Below are 19,724 nucleotides of genomic sequence, written 5' to 3'. Positions count from 1 at the left end.
TTTTTGTATACATTTTAATTCCTTTGTTTAACAGTTCTATCTGATTATTAGACAGATTTCTGTCCGTATTTAGACAGAACTGTTAACGACAACAGCGAACAAGAGGGAGAATGTGAACACTGTGTGCGCAAGCGCTGCCGTTCTCAGCGCCGTCAAAATAAAAGTCCCGTCTCGAACGCATCGACTAAACAGAAAAACTTATCTGCCGATGCCGATATTTGAAAAATGCCAAATATCGGCCGATATATCGGCCTTGGCACTATATCGGTCGACCACTAAGTGTGACAATTTAGAAAATGAAAATTGTGCAATTCACTCTCAACCCCGCCCCTCTCGTCACAGTATTATAATGTTTGCCTTTCTATTACTAATAATATAAAAGCAATCGTTATAAGGCTTTTTGTATACATTTTAATTCCTTTGTTTAACTGTTCTATCTGATAATTAGGCAGACTTCTATCCGTATTTAGACAGAACTGTTAACGACAACAGCGAACAAGAGGGAGAATGTGAACACTGTGTGCGCAAGCGCTGCCGTTCTCAGCGCCGTCAAAATAAAAGTCCCGTCTCGAACGCATCGGCTAAACAGAAAAACTTATCGGCCAATGCCGATATTTGAAAAATGCCAAATATCGGCCGATATATCGGCCTTGGCACTATATCGGTCGACCACTAAGTGTGACAATTTAGAAAATGAAAATTGTGCAATTTACTCACTCTCAAGTCAATCTAAAGCTGTAGAACTCGCTTTCTTCTGTGGAAAACAAAAGATATTTTGATCATGTAATGAAAGTTAATGGGGTCCAAAACTACGATTTTACATAACTACGATTTTCATTTTTGGGTGAACTACCCCTTTAAGGTTTTGCAAACAATTTACATTAATTAACATGGCTTGTGTTTGATGAATGAGGCTTTGTGTGTGAAACAGTATGCAGTGCTAAACACTTCACACAGTAGTATACTACACTGTTGACACGCGGTCTCAGAATGTCACATGATTGATTCAGCAAATGATGTGCAGTTACCTCAGAAATACTTCTGCATTTTTAATCCAATTTCGTGTAAAAATGCCTTAATATTTTGTCAAGATTGTTAAAATCACAACAAATATTTTTTTCTGGATTATTCATCACACTGGACCTGAAAGGTCAAGTTGGGTGCATTGCATTGTGGGATACCGTCTCAAACAGTTTTAATTTTAATTTTAGTTTTAGTTTTAGTAATTTTGTTGTGCGCATTTGTTATTTGTATTATTTTATTTTTGTTATTTCTATTTAGCTTTATTTTATTTTTATTTTAGTGTCAGTTTTTTTTTGTAATGTTAGTTTTAGTAATTTTAGTACTTCAACACAAACTCATTTTATTTCAGTTAGCTGACTAATTTTCATTTAAGTTTTTCCATCTAGCATCTGTTATATTTTAGATGTCCCTAAGGCAACATTTCTAATTTTTCTACTTGAATTTATTTTTATTTTAGTTTTAGTAGTTTTTGTACTTAACGTACTTCAATTAGATACCAAGGCAAGGCATTATATATATATAATGCTAAAATATATATATATATTATATATATATATATTTATTTATATATTATTATTATTTTTCAATCTATTATTTCAGATTTACTTCAGTTACCATTTGTCATTTTTATTATTATTTTGTTGTTGTTTCAATTTAGTTTTTCTATTTTCTAATTTTAGTATTTCAACTCAAACTCATTTCATTTCAGTTAGCTGCCAAGGCAACATTTCTAATTTTCAATTAAGTTTTTCCATCTAATACCTAAATTTAATTTTATTTCAGATTTATTTCAGTCACCAAAAAAGATTTTAATAGTTTTAGTTAACAATAGCACTGTACAAAACCTGAACTTACAGAAACATGCACAATCCGTATGGGACGCTCACACTGAAAGCGTCAAAGCAACCTGAAGTCATTCATTTTCAATGAGACACCACTGGCAATGGGATTAAGTTTCATTTTTATGCAAATATGCAACGAGAAAATGCTGCGACAACCAATGGGAGCGCACAAAGGGAAGTTAGCTGACTAATTTTCATTTAAGTTTTTCCATCTAGCATCTGTTATATTTTAGATGTCCCTAAGGCAACATTTCTAATTTTTCTACTTGAATTTATTTTTATTTTAGTTTTAGTAGTTTTTGTACTTAACGTACTTCAATTAGATACCAAGGCAAGGCATTATATATATATAATGCTAAAATATATATATATATTATATATATATATATTTATTTATATATTATTATTATTTTTCAATCTATTATTTCAGATTTACTTCAGTTACCATTTGTCATTTTTATTATTATTTTGTTGTTGTTTCAATTTAGTTTTTCTATTTTCTAATTTTAGTATTTCAACTCAAACTCATTTCATTTCAGTTAGCTGCCAAGGCAACATTTCTAATTTTCAATTAAGTTTTTCCATCTAATACCTAAATTTAATTTTATTTCAGATTTATTTCAGTCACCAAAAAAGATTTTAATAGTTTTAGGTAACAATAGCACTGTACAAAACCTGAATTTACAGAAACATGCACAATCCGTATGGGACGCTCACACTGAAAGCGTCAAAGCAACCTGAAGTCATTCATTTTCAATGAGACACCACTGGCAATGGGATTAAGTTTCATTTTTATGCAAATATGCAACGAGAAAATGCTGCGACAACCAATCATGTGATCAATTACCAAGGTTTGACTTCAAAAGCCACTACAACATCACTTTGTTTGGCTGCTGCAGTCAAGTAGGAATACCAACAGTGCAAGTAGCATGTCCATGTGTTTCAGGATGAGGGGCCAAACAGATTAGAGCTGTGGCTGGGAGCAAGACCCCATCGCGATGACCCTCATCTCACATTTACACCCTGTCGCCGTGGCCCGAGAGAAACGGCTGCCTCCTGCCCTCTCCAGCAAGGCCTGCAGCAGCGTTTAGCAAAACCTGCTGCTCTCGATAGGGGTACGGAGATGGAGATGCAACGGAGAGAGAGGGAGAGGAAGAAGAGAAAGAGAGGGGGTCCCTAGAGAGCTGAACAATCAGACAATTTCAAGATCACGAAGCATTAAACCAATCCCGGCAGGGTACACTAATTAAACAGCCGGGCCCAGCACCGCCAACCAATCCCCACAGAGCAATTAAATCCATCCCCTCTAAAACACTGTGGAACCTGTCTAGGGAAAACCACGGAGAGAAAGCGAGAAGGAAAAACATAAAATTCATCTGGAGAGAGCGAGAGAGGGGGGAATGCAGTAAGCTTCTAACAAGGGGAATTGAACGGGAACGATTCAATTCGACGCTTTGTTCTTCCGTCTTTATTTTTTTTTAATTACTACAGTCAAAACGCCCCAAAAACTCTTTTCTTGAAGACCCCAAGACCACCAGTGTCATACAAAAAGCATGACCCCGCCGTTAATTCATATAAAAGAGTTCAGGAAGCACTTCCAGACTCGAAAAAAAATGACGAACAACCGCCTGGAGCTCCTTAATAAACCAGCGGAGATGATCACGGTGTCATCGAGCACAATCTATTCGCCGGCGCACTGATCAAAATCATCCCAGAATGAAAAACGACTCCATCATCCGTCAAAGAGCTCCTGGGCGACTCCGGATAACTTCCCAAATCCAAATTACATTGGAAAAGCGCGCATAATAACGTCACTATCATCAAAGATCACATTTGTAATCCATATCAACTTCCTGTTTATTGCAATATGCTTCACGAAACATGCTAGCAATGCTGAAGCCGTGTAGAGCGACACCAAACAATGAAAAAACCCTGCATTTATACATGATTTGAAAAGTGGTTTGACTAATTAAATAATTAAAAAGAGATGCGGAAATGAAAGCAAGGATCTCTAGGAGCGTTTCGTCTGCAGTTTGTATGCGTGTGGCCCTGTGTGGCTGCATCTAAACTGCCCTTTGGCGTGTCGAGGCATCCCACTGGTTCCAGTCAGAGCTGATTTTCACTGTTTCTCTCTGAAGCCGTTATGTAAACACTAGAAATGACAATTCAAAAAAGGGGACAGACTACGGATAAACTGCATTTAGATTTGCTTAGCAGGGAAGCACACGCATTACATGCAAATTTAATGCACGCTACATGCCACCACACATACAAGAAATGAGATTTTGTTCATATAATACAAGCCTTACACAAAAACGATGCCACTATGATTGGATATATACAAAGATACTGAACATTTACACTACTGTTCAAAAGCTTGGGGTTTGGGATTTTAAAATGTTTATGAAAGAAATCTCTTCGGCATTTATTTGATCAAAAATACCATAAAATCACCAATATTGTAAAATATTTTTACAATTTAAAATAACTGTTTTTCTATATGAATGTATTTTGAATTGTAATTTATTTCTGTGATCAAAGCTGAATTTTCAGCATCATTACTCCAGTCTTCAGTGTCACATGGTCTTCAGAAATCATTCTAATATGCTGATTTGCTGCTCAAGAAACATTTCCTATTGGTTTCAATGTTGAAAACAGTCGTGCTGCTTCATATTTTTGAGGATTCTTTATGAATAGAAAGTTCAAAATAACAGCATTTATTTGACGTTTTTTTCTGCACAAAGGTGATGATTTCCTTACCAAATAGTATTCATTTTTAGAGCTGATAGACATTCTGGTGAGCTACATTGTTTTTGCATGATACAGTGATTTTTAGTTCTACTTCACTGGGTGGAAAAAAAGAAAAACACATTACACGTGCAGCCACTCACACACAATCATGGGGTCTCCTTTATCCCTGAAGGGCAGAATGGACAATAGAGAGCTGAATTATGGTGACTGAAGGACTGGCTGATATAAAAGAGGCACAGAGAGAGCAGGAGAAGAAGAATGGAGGGGATTCAATAAGGCCTCTGTAAAATGAACAAGAAAGGCCGGTGCTCAATACATCTGCCATCAGACAGTCAAAACAAATAAAGAGGGCCGCCGTACAGGTACACAGCTCAATATGGCCTCACTCGCTGGGCTTCGGCTGCCAGCGGGGAGAAGACACAGCTATATACTCCAACAGATGAGCCATTAGCTCTCTTTCTCTCTATCTCTCGCTCTCTCCCTCACGATCTGGTTTATGGGGCCTCTATCGGGTTTAGGCAGACGTCGAGAGCCTGGCCTTTACCTCGTCGGTGCGCTAGACTAATGTCTCCCCGAAGTTTTGTTAAAACCTCATTATTTACTGAAGTGCCGAGACCATCGCCGTCCCCGAGAGTGTGAGCGCGCCGAGTATTAATATGAAAATGCAGCGATTCATTGCCATGACGAACTATGAGACTCCAGCACAGATCGTGGCACCTCAAACACATGCATGAGGGTCAGCAGTGTGATCTGTCAATGCAAATCTCCTTACGTGTGGCGCTTATGACTAATTCATGCAGCTTCCAGTGATACTAGCCAATCCACAAATGAATCATTCTGCTGAACTGATTCTTTTTAATGATTCAGTTGAACTGATTTGCTAAATATGCTGAAGTGTAGGGGTTTTGAAAAGATCTTTAACAACATTATTAAGACTCTTATGAGTATATATATATATATATATATATATATAGCAAAAGTTTGGGACAATAAAACAACAAAATATGACAACTTATAACTTAAATAAAACCAAATACTTCAAATAAACAAGAATACTCAGAAATATTACTACAAAATGAAAACTTGTAATTTTACTACAAAAATTTTAAATGTCACGCAGGGATGAGTGATTCTTTTGATTTGAATTCTCAAAAGAATCTGTGAATCAGATTCTTTGAACAGCTGATTCATTTTAATGATTTTGTTAAACCAATTTGCAAAAGATGCTGAAATTTAATATAGGGTTAAGATTTAAAAAATATTAACAACTACAACATTATTGAGATTATTATGTTAGTAATTGTTGTAATGTTTCAAACAATAAACAACAAAATATATAACCTAGAATAGATCACAAAAAAAATTTTAAATCAACAAATAAACAGGAATAATTTGCTATTTTACTACAAAAACAAAACATAAAACGTCACGCAGTAATGTGAAAGATTATTTTCTTCAATTCTCAAAAGAATCAGTGCTTTGGTTCTTTGAAAAGACTCAACTGATTCTTTTTAATGATTCAGCTGAACAAATGTGCAAAACATGCTGAAGTTTTATCCTTCGGGTTAAAAGTTTTAAAAATACTGTTAACAGCAACAACACTGGGAACATTATGAACAATATTAGGTTTTTAACCCGGCCGTTTAACCTCAAAAGAATCAGTGAATCATTTTTTGAACATGTTCACTGAAACAAATGAACCAATTTGCTAAAATGAATCAGACTGAATCAAAAGTGAGCGCTCACCCATGCAAAACCCACAGCCATGATTTCAGGCTGTTATGGGTCTTTGCCAAGGCATTGCTAATAAGGTATTGTGTGTGGTTGCTAGGTAGTGTCTTACTATTCGAGCAAACAGACCGGCTAATGCTAATAACTTCAGTGTAACACACACAGTGTTAGCGAGTCATTGGCTTTGTGTAGTTAAAGAAATAAGCCACCAATGTAGCAAAACAGTGCACCGTGCTATCAAAGCACATGCACGGAGGGTTAATCCAGGAACAGTGGAGGTGAATGGGGGAAAATAAGTGTGGACAGGTATGAAAATCGAGCCCTAGGAGGGTCACAGCGATTAAGAGGCTGTTTTATGACAGACCGGCTCTCTCACTCAGTGAATAGGCAACCCGGCGCCGAGCAAAAACCGGTTTATCATTCCTCTCCGCGTGCTGAAGTATCCGCTTTGAAGTCTCGAGCGCTAATTCTACAGAGGAAGGTTAAACTGCTTAAATCTTGAGTCAGTTTCACTTCTCCTCTAATGTTGTCGGCTGAGCGGGAGGGGAATGTGACTCTGGGATCCTCACAACTCAATTTGCAGACACCGTAAAAGCCTTTTCTCAAAGTTTTTCTCTCCTCTTTGTTTCCTCCGCCGAAGGTTCACAGAGAGAGATGGAATTTCCATTCTGCCAGCCTCATGGATAAGAGATTGTTCTAGGCAGCAGGGTGAGACATTAGGGTGCACACTTATGGAAATGTTTGTTTCTCAGCACAGACGGAAGCTCTCGTGGTGAATATGAGTTTATAATTGCCTAATTCGACACAGATTAGCTTTTCAAAACAATCTAATGATGGTCAGTGCAAACTCGCACACATACGAAGTCAATTTCATTACTTCCCGATTCACATGCCTAATGGCCTCATACATGCACAAGCACTGCTCCTCATAATTAATATGCGTCGAGAGACCAAACGGTGAGCAAAATGTCACAAAAAAGTTTAAACAATTTTAAATGTTACAATGATTCTTGCATCGTTATGAAGCTGGTTCTCATCTGAAGAACCAATCAAACACATTGGCATATCAGTAATGAACTTACAACGTATGCAAAAGTCTGCAACTACTAGCAGATATTCTAACAAAAAAGTAACTTCAAAGAATTTCATGCATCTTACTGCGGATTAATATGCATCGATACTCCATACCGTGAGCAAAATATCACAATTTTCTTTTAAACAATTTGAAATCTGCGTTACGTTTCTTGCATCGTTATAAAGCACAAATGAACAGCTTCTCATCTAAAGAACCAAGCAATCATTCACAAATCAGTCCTGAACCTACAATGTATGCAAAAGTCTGTAAACACTAGCAGATCTTCTAACAATGGCGAAGAGTAACTTTAAAGAGTTTGATGAATCTTAAATGTGCATAAATATGCGCTGGGACTCCAAACTGTGGGCAAAATGTCACAAAAAAAAAAAGGCTAAACAATTGCATCATTATGAAGCACAATTGAGCTGGTTCTCATTTAAAGAATGAATCAAACATTCACAAATCAGACCTGAATGTACAACATACTCAATACTACTTCTGTAAACACTAGCAGATCTTCTTACAATGGCAAACAGTTACTTTAAAGAGTTTGATGCATGGGAATGGGAATAAATAGGCAACCAATTTTATTTTTTAATTCATGTGTATAGTATCTATTAAACCGTCGTATATGATTGTCATGCATTAGTGCAGCATAAACTGTCTGTAGTTCTGTTGTGCTACCGGTTAGTAAACGTTGCTGAGGTTTCCTCTCGACAACAGCGTTTTATCCCTGCAAATCCGAGTGCCTTGCAGAATATCTGTAAACCGTTTCCAGATCCAGCGTATCTGACAGCAACAATAACAGCAATAAACATAGATCCCCCTCCACCGTGAATGAATACGGAGTTGAAATGAGTCTTTTTCACGGCCAATTGGAGCTGGTTGGGGAAAAGCTCTGAGCAAACTACAGCACAAAGAGGCCACACACACAGAGGAGAGATGGCACTGTTTGACGTTATTACAGTCAGGTTTTGTGGTGTAAAGATGACATGCAAACACCTGAGTCATGCAAAACGTGGTCCCTGAGAAACTGCAAAAACAACCAAAAAAACTGACAGCACACTACAGCCTAAGACTCAAAAGTGAAGCATGTCATCTTTGCACCACAATGAACCCTTTCCACATTTCTGGGGTCGTCATAGTTGAGGAAACTTCTACAGTGGTGAACTAGTTTTCTGTAATTTAATGCCAGGCTAATATAACACAAAGTACAGTGTATATTCTAAATGTAAATACAAGTTTAAAACATAAAAATTTTCAAACAAAAAAAACTTTGCTAGGTTTACAATGTTAAAAACTGCTGAAACATGTCATAACAGTCATGGTTTCCAAACAGGTTTCCATCGAACATGTCATGACATGATCTGTTTTGCATAAACAAATAAAGAGATGAGCTCTTCTCAAAGTCAACCTACAAATGTCTTTCTTAAGCGGAAACATAATCTACGCATGTATACGAATACGTGATACGAAAGCATGATTTCATGCTTTGTTGCATTACGAATTTAGTAGAGCTGTGTATCGGCAAGAATCTGGCGATATGATACGTATCACGATACAGGGGTTGCAATACGATATGTTGCGATATATTGCGATACTGAAAGCAAGACGATATATTGGGATATTTCTTATTTTAGGAATAGGAGAATAGGATATAATTTTAGGAAAACGGTCATTTAGAACAGAGTGCGCGTGATCGCGAAATCGAAAGTGAAAGTGAACAGCGCGAGCGCTCATTCAAAAGAGATTTAAATACTCCCCATTGATAGCGGCTCCCTGATACGCGAAAATTATATGTAATATTAGAATGTTTGCGGGAGCGGGCGGGACTGGACAAACCTTGCAGGAGCGGAATGCACACGTTGTCACTGTTTAAGTTCAGAGGTAAGAAGACTGCTATCTAGCGGTCAGGATATAAACTCAAAACGAAACAACGGCCGTGAATCTTGTATAAATTTTTTTTAAATATCGATATTGCGTTTTTGAGAATCAATACAGCATCGCCAAACAAAATATTTCGATACTCACGTATATCAATATTTTCTTACACCCTCTGTGTTTTTCTGTCAATATGGGGTGCTGTGTGTACATTAATGAGGAAAAAAAATTTACTTAAATGATTTTAGCAAATGGCTGCAATATAACAAAGAGTGAAAAATTTAAGGGGGTCTGAATACTTTCCGTACCCACTGTATATATATATATAAATGACAAAACAACAAAAATTTACTGAAAAATTTATTACAATTAAAGTGAAAACATTTTTTTTTTTTAACTAATTCAAAATATTAACAAACTACAACAGTAGGCTATATCAATGATACTTAAATAGCGCTGGTTTATAGCTAGCTACCTGAAAAACAATATTTGAAGAAAACTCCATTTCAATCGATGTACATTAAAAGATGGTTCAGTCAAAAACATTTAAAATGGTAATTTACTCACTCTACTAAACTATCACTTATAAACAGCAGGACTGCACACTTGAAATGCATTAGCCAAGCATTCCGTGTGCATTCGAATAGTTGTGTAGTCTCTGCACCTTAAACTGGGACAGAAAAAAGTTTTTAAACAAACAAATGACAGGAAAGACAAGACAGAACACAAATATTCAAAATTTAACAGTCTTAGTTGTAATAGTTTGATTTATGTGTCGTAATACAAAAATGAAATACCAATTGCATATTTGGTATCACCAATGCTCTGCACACTCTGGGACAAAAGAGGACAGTCTGTTTGCACAGGGATCTTGTTAGCCTGCTCCCTATTGGTCAGATCTGTCCTAAAAGAGACTAGCGGGGACCTTTTGGCCTGTCCTTTCCACGAGCGCCCACGGAAATGCCATCTGGCTGGTGTGAATTATTACCACGGCAACGGCCATGTGACCTGAGCCCAGTGGAAACCAAGGTCACCAAAACTGTAGCCCGTCTATTTCTGTGTCATCTCTTTTATGAGGTTAGAAGACCCCGGCGTCCGTTCTTACGAGGACGTGTCCTATCGCTTAGGAAACAGATTAAATGAGGAACATCATTCAGTGTCGTTCTCATCTTCAGTTCACAGTATAACAAGTCTCAAACAAGGTCATTAAAATTTACAGAAGATACTAGCAGCAACAAATTATTTTCTAAGAAGTTAACGGAAACAGAGCTGGAAAAAAAAATAAATAAATAAAAAAATAAAAAAATAAAAATGGCAGCACTAATATATTATTTATAATATATATATATATATATATATATAACATTATTATTACTATAATTATTACATTATTACAACTATTTCTTTATTTTTTATATTATAAATTACAATAAAATGATTTTAAAAAAACAACCCTAGTTGCAAAACCATTTTGGTAACACTTTCCAATAGGTTAACTACATTATTTAATATAAACTAACAATGAAAAATACTTCTAAAGCATTTATTAATCTTAATGTTGATTTCAACATTTACTAATACATTATTAAAATCAAAAGTTAATGTTATTTATGTTAACATCTATTAATGTTATTTAATGGACCTGAGCGAACATGAACTAACAATGAAGAGTTGAATTTTTATTAACGGATGTTAACAAAGATTAATAAATACTGTTAAACACTGCTCATTGTTAATGTTAGTTAATGCATTAAATATAGTTAACAAATGGAACCTTATTGTAAAGTGTTACCACAATTGCTCATTTTACCACATGCATGATGTTCGTCTCTTCATTTAAACATTTTAGTGAGAGAATATCACCACAAACCACTAAAAAACCCTTTTCGCTATGCCTTATATCAAGACAGGAGGATGTCAAATATTCCCTCTTATGAAGAATTCCCATTGAGACCGGAACACAAGGCTCGTTCATGAGGGAATATCACTGAAACACCTCTGAGGATTAATGGCAATACAGGAACTGCTGTATGAAATGATGTAATTTGAGAGCAACCAAAGCGACAGCCATAAGCCACAGACCCCAGCGAAAACATCATCTGACACGGCCAGATGCTCCGCTACAGACCAACACAGACAAAGAGGGTCATAAATCAACTGTCAGTTGCAGATACCCCCCTCTCCTGAACTTATTCGTCCGCTGGTCAATACAAGCAGCCGCGCTCTGTTCAGGGGGGGTCTGGGGTTAGAGGAATAAAAATGATCTTCCGGGAAGAAGCATTTGAACTCGAAGCTTTAATACACCTGAAGTTTTAGACACATAAATGGTGCTGCAGATGTGCTGAATATTTTCCATTATTTCATTTTCACCCGTCCCGATATATGGATCTCGCTGGAGTCCAAGTTCAAGAGTGGGTGAGGGGCCCTCGGGGGATGCTGTGGACACGACGTCCCACAGGGGCCACACGGGAGAATAACAAAGACCATCACAGCATGCAATAAACAGCATCTGACTAGATTCATAAATGAGTTAACAGCGATGTCTCGTGAATATTTAAAAAGTTAACATGTCCCAAATATGCATGCGCGCCAGATAACAACATACATAACTCTAACGACTACATGCCTGAATTTCATATTTATAGCTTTGTTTCTGTTCATACTTTATTGTAACACGAGGGAAAATAACTTTCAGGTGGATGCAAACATCTATGCACATCTATGCACATTTCATGCCTAACTAGTGGTCTTGCAACTCATTAATCAATGCATTTTTAAGAGTTTTAAACACAATCAGTGCAAAACGGATCCATATGGAATGGAGAAATGGCTAATGCACCTGTTAAATGACACATATGAACATAAAATTGAAGTCTCAAATATATCAAAAGTTAACATGTCCCAAATATGCATGCACACCAGATAACAGCAAACTTAACAACTCTCAAGACTACAGACTTAATGTGAGCTGACAGTGCTTCCTCTGAATTTCATATTTATAGCTTTTCTTGTGTTGTAGCAGGAGGAAGAATAAACAGCTTCATAAATAACATCTTATGTGCATTTTATGACTTGCAACCCATTAATCAATGCATATTTAGTTTTAAAACAATCATTGAAATCTGCAAAATGCAAAAGAACTATATGGAATGGGGGAAAAAATTACTAATGCAACTGTTAAACGACACATATTTACAAATAAAACTGAAGTATGCATGCGTACCAGATAGCAACAAACATAACAACTACTAAGCTAAGAATATTTTCTCAGAATTTCATATTTATAGCTTTGCTTCTGTTGTGAAATGAGGCAAAATAACTTACAGGCGGATGTTTTGTGAGCAAAGAGCTTCACCTATGCTCATAATCAACGCATTTTAAGCGTTTTAAACACAATGAATGCAATCTACAAAATGCATCCATATGGAATGAGCCAAATGACTAATGCAACTGTTATATGGCACATATTTACACATAAAACTGAACAAAATGTGCACTTAGGATTCCGTAGACATTTTTGCTTACTCTCACAAGCATTAGGTCTCAATAAATAGCTTCCACAAACTAAAATCACATACTGGATGTGGAATTGGCCACAAAAGGTTCAATAACACAATATTCTTTAGCTTCCACCCACATGCGAGCCTGTTTTGAGATGAAAGATGCTGTGGAAGCATTCGGCGGCTGCATTCACGTCGCATTAAATACGACTTGAACTGTCACAGGCTGCAGGTGAGCACATCAATAACCTGAACCAGGTGTGACCTAGACTAACTCCAGAAACAAAGAAAAACTCTGATGTGCAAATGTGTGTGATTCATATATCGAGCCCAGCAGATTCATGGGAAATAACACAGCACTGTGCGCTCTCCGCTGGTGCGGATTTTGACTGTTTAACTCAAAGCTGATTAAACAATGCTAATGAAAAGAGCTGTCATTTAACAACTTGCTCAGTATTTAAAACAAAAAGATCAACTAATTCACAAAACCTCTTTGTCCTCCTGTCCTCTAAAGGCCACTGTAGGCAATGTGAGGGATACCAAACAAACGTTCAATATTCAGATTAGCAATCGATCGATGTGTTTGTCAGTGACTAATTCTTACACTTTAACATCCGGTTACTCTTATGATTTATCAGTCTAGCAGAAATATTCAGAGCACAGTCCAGACAATAACCATCTGATATTTGTCCAGATGAGCCCTCCATGAAAACATGTTTGCCCTCCCTGTCCATGAAGAGGTTCAGGGTTTGGATAACCTCAGTATGGACGTGTCGTCTGTCTGTATTCAGAATAAACCAAAAACATGAGAGACCCTCCAACAACAGCCTACACGAGCAGCCCTTCTTTGGAAAGGCTTGAATAACAATCGGCCACACACACAAACACACACACACGCAGACAGATCTGATTCCTCTCCGGCTTGGCTTGGCATGCTCTTGTCATTTCTTATGTTACAGAACATCAATCATAGGGCTGAGTCTCTGCCCTTGCGCTGGCCGAGGCTGATTTACAAACATTAGCAGGGAATGCAATTACACAGTCCGAGAAGCGCGAACAGTCAGCGAGCGTTCTGGGTTTGACGCGTCGCAAGCGGTGTGGATGGAGCGTACACACTGTGGTTGGAACGAAACCGGAGTGTGTGTTTAAATACGTCAAGCTGATACATAGTAGCTATTGTGTGCAGCAATATTGCACATGGAAATACTAACAATAGCAAGGGGTCAATGATTTTATTTTTTCATTTAAATATTCGAAAATATTTTCTGTATTCTATATCAATATATAAACAGCTATAGAATAATAGAATACAGAAAACATGTAAAAATTTAACATTTTTACACCACATGTTTATATATATAAAATGTATTTTTAAAAAGTAGAATGTGGTTTTCCAGAAAAAGGTTTTCAAAAACGTAATAGATGCAAAGATTGCATTTTTAAAAACATGACCCATATGTCTGAAACTAGATTTTTTTTTCAAAGATTTCTTTCTTTTAACCATCTTGGACATTCACATTTGACATTGAACCGGAGTCAATTTACATGCCAAAGCATTATAATAGCCACACCAACTTCATAAGCAAGGTTACATTTTGATCTTAAACAGAGTCGATCCTATGTTTACTTCTTAAGTCGATTTCAAGCCATCGTATTTTAAAATAAAACTTATTTTTCTACTCTTAATGAATTACAATATGCACAGCTTACAAAGACCGCATGCAAGGCATTGCGTTAACATATGAGCTTATGCATGCATTAACCTAACATTTTATAACACGAATACTTATTATTAAGTTAAGTACTATCAAGTTGTCACAATAGATAAAGACGTCAATAATAAATACATCAACTTTCCTAAACAGAAACTCTGACGGTGCGACGTTCATTACGCTCCGCGTCATAATTACTGAAGCACACTAATAAAGTCAAAACGCGAGAGATGGATAAACAAAATCAACATTAAAGTTCTAAAACACACGAGCTGTTGATTTGATCAAGTCTGAGGTGAATCACACACCGGCACTTTACAGAACGAGCCGCGCGCGCCTCACCGTTCCGTATTTCTATTAGAATAAAACACATCAGGCTGATAAAAAGTTAAAGTCCACAACTCGGAAAGGCATTAAAAGTTTCCGTTTCCAACAAAGCTCGTGAAAGAAGCGTTAACATAGCCTTAAACGTGCTGTTAAAGCGCGTTAGTGTGCGCGAGGCTGCAGCCGCTGCTCTTACGCGCTCCTGATCAATGATTGAACCGAACAAAAGGCAGAAGAGGATCAATTACTAATAACTATCAATGCAACACCACCATCCCGACCCTCTAAAGTCCCCAAAAGAGAAAATGCACGGTGCATTATCGCCTATAGGATCGCGTCGTGTAAAAAAGGTGAGAAATAAGACCAACCTGAAGCCGCCGGAGATCAAATTTCTTCCAATATTGAAACATCGATCCCACATCGGCGGCCATCTTGAGCACAATATTCAAGAGCGGCTACAATAAATATATGGGCTGGATTCCCCCCGTTAAACAGCGTTGACGATTACACTCCACATGGAAAAAAAAATGTTAGGAAAATAACAGTTGTGGAAAACTAGACGGGACGCGCAGCGCGCCAGAGCCGGTGGATGCGATATGAACAGAATATAGATGCATATAGATGCATTAGTGCTGCTCCAGGGATTGCACTTGATTTTGGGTTTGGTAAAGTTATCAATACTGACGTAACGGGTTGATCAATAACGTCTGGGAAGTGGAAGGAGAACAACGAGCGACCAATGCGCATCGCCAGATGTTTGATGCGTAAAGCTGCGAAATCGTTACATATCATTAATGAGCCCCACATAATGAGATTTGCAACTTTAGGTCAATAATGCGTAATGCATGCCATAAATGCACTGAAAGAGTCGCGCGAATAGAATAAACACTGAATGGTTGAAAGCTTTTGTGTTTGAAGTGAAAAGAGTGAATGTGGATTTTGATAGTGTCCTTGACTAATGAAGTGCACGAAGATAAGCGTGATAGAATAATGCTTACGCCTATTAAAACTGTTATTGGGCTTTTTTTTTTTTTATAATACTTAGATGTGAACGGTAACATCCTAAACAAAACAAAAGTTAAACGTGCTAAATATTAGTGAAGAAATGCACGAAAAGTGCAAGTTTAGTCTATGCGCTTAGTTACGTGAGATAAAGAGATGTGTGGAATTTCAATAAACATTCAGTTAACGTTATTTATCTAGAACACTCGAGAGGTTGTTAACGCGAGCAAATGCAAAAGGTGTGTTTTTATATTGCACAAGCTCTTTTGCTCTATGTCTGAAGACGGATGAATAATAAACTCATTGCATTCTAAGAAAAAAAAATGCATAAATGTTATAATGGGACTGTGCGATCAATGCATGATTTGAAATTCTGAATGGACAGTTGTGTTCAAACGTTAACACGTGCTCCCTCTTGTGGAACAGGACGTTTCTACTGGACTGAGGCTGAGTAGCCTTTACAATGAGGACTATTTCTGAGATGAGTTGCTTTAAATATAGCACATATTGTCCAAATTACATCTTTATCATTATAATAACACAAAGATGACCACACAGAGCCGAGATTCCCCTTAAAATAACGCATCACACCACACTGTGACCACATTGTGCATAATGACTAGCTGCAATTCTTTTTAGAAAAGCATTGAAAATGGACATTTTAACAGAGGCAACCTTTTGGTAAACTTTATTCAGGTGATTACAAAAAGTCTATGGATTTATTTTCATCTTTAGGAAAAGCAGTTCGACTTATGTATCCAAAATGCACCAGATTACAGATATCAGTATAATAATGTCTGGAAATGAAAGCGTTTAGGAGGTTAACTGCTCCGCTGGCTTGTGGACTTGCGAGCAATTACTAAGTGAGCACATCTGTCATTCTCCCCTTCGCTATTAAAACCAAACGCAAGTCTATTTTTAAGTAGAAATGTATTTGCACTTTGTAAGCCACCTACGGGAATATAAAAGGTGCTTATTAAAAGTTTCTGTTTTATTGCTTTTTATTTATTGCTTCAGGGGGGGGGAAAAACAGCATCGGTCTTATAAGAAAAGAATAATATACCTTGTTTTGATATGGCTCACTGTTAAATTTGAAATTTAAATCAGTTCTGATATACAAGCCTGATGCAGCAACACTTATTACTTTTGTTCAAATCTAAATATGTGGATATTTTGAGGGTTCAGAAACCAGTGGGAGATTTTTCGAACCTCTGAGGGCGAACCTCTGAGATTGTTTCTAAGGGTTTTGTAAAAAAATTTTAAAAAAATACAAATCATATAATATCTGAGACTTAAAAACAGCAATACTAATCATGTGGAATGAAAACTAAACACAAAAAGAGATGATGCAGCCATTAGAACTCATTAGATGAGTGCGTTTGTGTGTTTGGATTGACGGCGTGTACACAGTGGCCTAGATACACATGAATGTTTGACTAAACTTGTCAATATCATTCCCGGAATATTGACGAGGGCTGCTGAACTCTGATATATTGATCGACTCCGGAGTGCAAAAGGCCTTGAAACGGAAGCTTGTTGAGACTGCCATCAGGTGGCTGGAAAGGTTTAGCATGAGTTTGCATCCCATGACCGAAACAGGTGAGCATTATTGTGCCAAGTACTCTGTCAGAAACCTAGAAAACCTTTACACAAGTGATTCTTCTAGTTTGGTTTCACTAAAGCAATGCTGTTTGAGTTGTAACTGACCACATGATCATCTTTGGAAGGGTAAGCTGTCTTTCCTGATGTCAACTTGGCTCATCCATCATGACAAATTGCCACTAAAGGTGTAGTAATATAACCTAATTTTAGTGCATACTGCAGGGTTTGAGTTTGAGAGGTCAAGCAGAGGTCATCCTGATAACATCGAATGTTAGTTAAAGTGATTCTCTGCACCAGGGTTATTTTAGTTAAAACTAAAAGCATAAAACTGTTGTTACTTGAAATGAAGTTTCTTGCTAGTTGTCAAGGCAAACTGAAATAATAAATAATGAAAAAAAAAACTATATAGACATTAAAAAACACTGATGCATGACAAAAACTCCAGGGTATTTAAATTTGATTAACTAAGCCCATAAAAAATTGTTACTTGAAATAAAATGAATAAATTAATAAAGATACTTGCTAGTTTTCAAGGCAACAATTCTCATTTTAATTTAGTTTAAATTGCACTAAAATAACTCAAACTAAAACTAAAATAAAAATTAAAAACTATATAGACATATTTTTAAATAAATAAATACATACATGCATAAATAAATAAACCCAAATAAAAATAAAAAAACACCAGGGTTATTGTAGTTAACGAAAACTAAAACCCTAAAAACTTTAAACACAATAAATGTTAACTGAAATAAAATAAAATATATAAAATATATTTATTTATTTCTCATTTATTTATTTTTTCATTTATTAATTATTTATAACATTCATTTATTTTTCATTTAGTTGAACAATATACTAAAATAACTCAAACTAAACTGAAATAAAACTATATCGACATAAAAATATATTTAAAAAAAGAAAAATATAAAAACAAATTTAAAATATGTCAAAACAGCCCAATTGCTGGGTTTGTCCCTATTTTACCCAGCACTGGGTTGTATTTAACCCAGCATTTTTTAGTGTATAATAATATATCAATTATAAAATAACACTGAGGGTTCCTCTGCTAGGATACCTGTGTGTACTCGAGGAGAACCGACTTCACACATCCACCAAAAATCACATAAAAACATTGAGACTTCAAAAATGATGAATAAAAGTGAAGCTAGTGACACTTACATGTCTAAATATCCAAAACTTGAGCTTCTAGACCATTTGTTTCCAACTAAATAGTATGAAATTAACCTACAAAGACGTATTAATAGACATAAATGCCACTGTCAATCATACATTCTAAGCTATAGGAAAGTTCTAGCTATATTCCAACAACTGTCATTTGCCCTGAGTTGAAGCCCACTGGCTCCTGTACTAAACCCCTTTAATCAGGATTCTTATAATAACTTATGAAGTCGACAAATGGCTACCTGGTTAAGCGCATGAGGATGTATTTATAGACAGTCAGAGGTGGGGAATGGGGTGATATATATAAAATCAGCATTTCCACACTTGACTTGTCTGAAATCACTCGTGCTTCGTCTCCTGAATTCAAGGGTTACGGTCATGGTGAGTTTGCTTTGACATACATTTATTAATTCATAGAATATCAGCAGACATTTAACTCCGTATTCTCTTGATGCATCCAAACAAAGATCTAAAAAATGAGCTAGCCTGAGTTGATTTCTGTCTGTCTGTGTTTGAAACTAAAGTTTAAGTCTGATTCATCGGGGCCACTTACATCTGTCTGACTCATCCAGCGCCTCTGATGTTTTAGTTCACTTTCAACAAATAAATACATGAAAAGTCAAATGTTTCTGTTCTCAAAGATGGATACAAACGTTTTCATTACTCAAAAATAGAAAAAGGTGACATGTGACTCATTATAGTTTTAGTAATGTTTCAACTGTTTCTCCTAGACAGTAAAGAGAGCAAATGGAGACTTTTTACTCAAAAATGTTTTATTTTTAAATAAGAAAATGACCCAAGTAACCACAAGTTTCAGAAAAATATATATTTCAGCTGTTATCAGGTTGTGCTTAAAAATAAATGTTATTAGCACAATCTAGTTTCAACTGTTTCACCTAGACAGTATCGAGAGCAAATGGAGACTTTTAACTCAAAATGTGTGTTTTTTTTATTGCTGTTGTTGTTTTTTATATGAAAAAAGACCAGAGTAACCTCAAGTCTCAGAAAAAAATATATTTAAACTGTTTTCAGGTTGTGCTAATTATATATATATATATATATATATATATATATATATATATATAAGAGAGATATG

General features: G+C 36.2%; 2 protein-coding genes across 2 annotated transcripts in view; one reads left to right on the top strand and one right to left on the bottom strand.

The window, feature by feature from the left end:
• Positions 1 to 15,416, bottom strand: part of LOC107714556 (homeobox protein cut-like 2) — an 82,871-nt gene extending 67,455 nt beyond the window's left edge. The window contains exon 1 of the mRNA XM_016520425.1: positions 15,208 to 15,416. Coding sequence (XP_016375911.1) covers positions 15,208 to 15,270 — 63 coding nt within the window. The 5' untranslated portion in view covers positions 15,271 to 15,416. The remainder of the gene's footprint in view (positions 1 to 15,207) is intronic.
• Positions 15,417 to 18,946: 3,530 nt separating this feature from the next.
• myl2b (myosin, light chain 2b, regulatory, cardiac, slow) overlaps positions 18,947 to 19,724 on the top strand; it is a 10,315-nt gene continuing 9,537 nt past the window's right edge. Inside the window, exon 1 of the mRNA XM_016520468.1 lies at positions 18,947 to 19,009. Within this exon, the coding sequence (XP_016375954.1) occupies positions 19,007 to 19,009 (3 nt within the window). The 5' untranslated portion in view covers positions 18,947 to 19,006. The remainder of the gene's footprint in view (positions 19,010 to 19,724) is intronic.

This window comes from Sinocyclocheilus rhinocerous, unplaced genomic scaffold, assembly GCF_001515625.1.
Source record: "Sinocyclocheilus rhinocerous isolate Xijiao unplaced genomic scaffold, SAMN03320098_v1.1 scaffold990, whole genome shotgun sequence".
NCBI classification, from domain to species: Eukaryota; Metazoa; Chordata; class Actinopteri; order Cypriniformes; family Cyprinidae; genus Sinocyclocheilus; species Sinocyclocheilus rhinocerous.
This window is presented reverse-complemented; position numbering and strand designations above follow the sequence as displayed.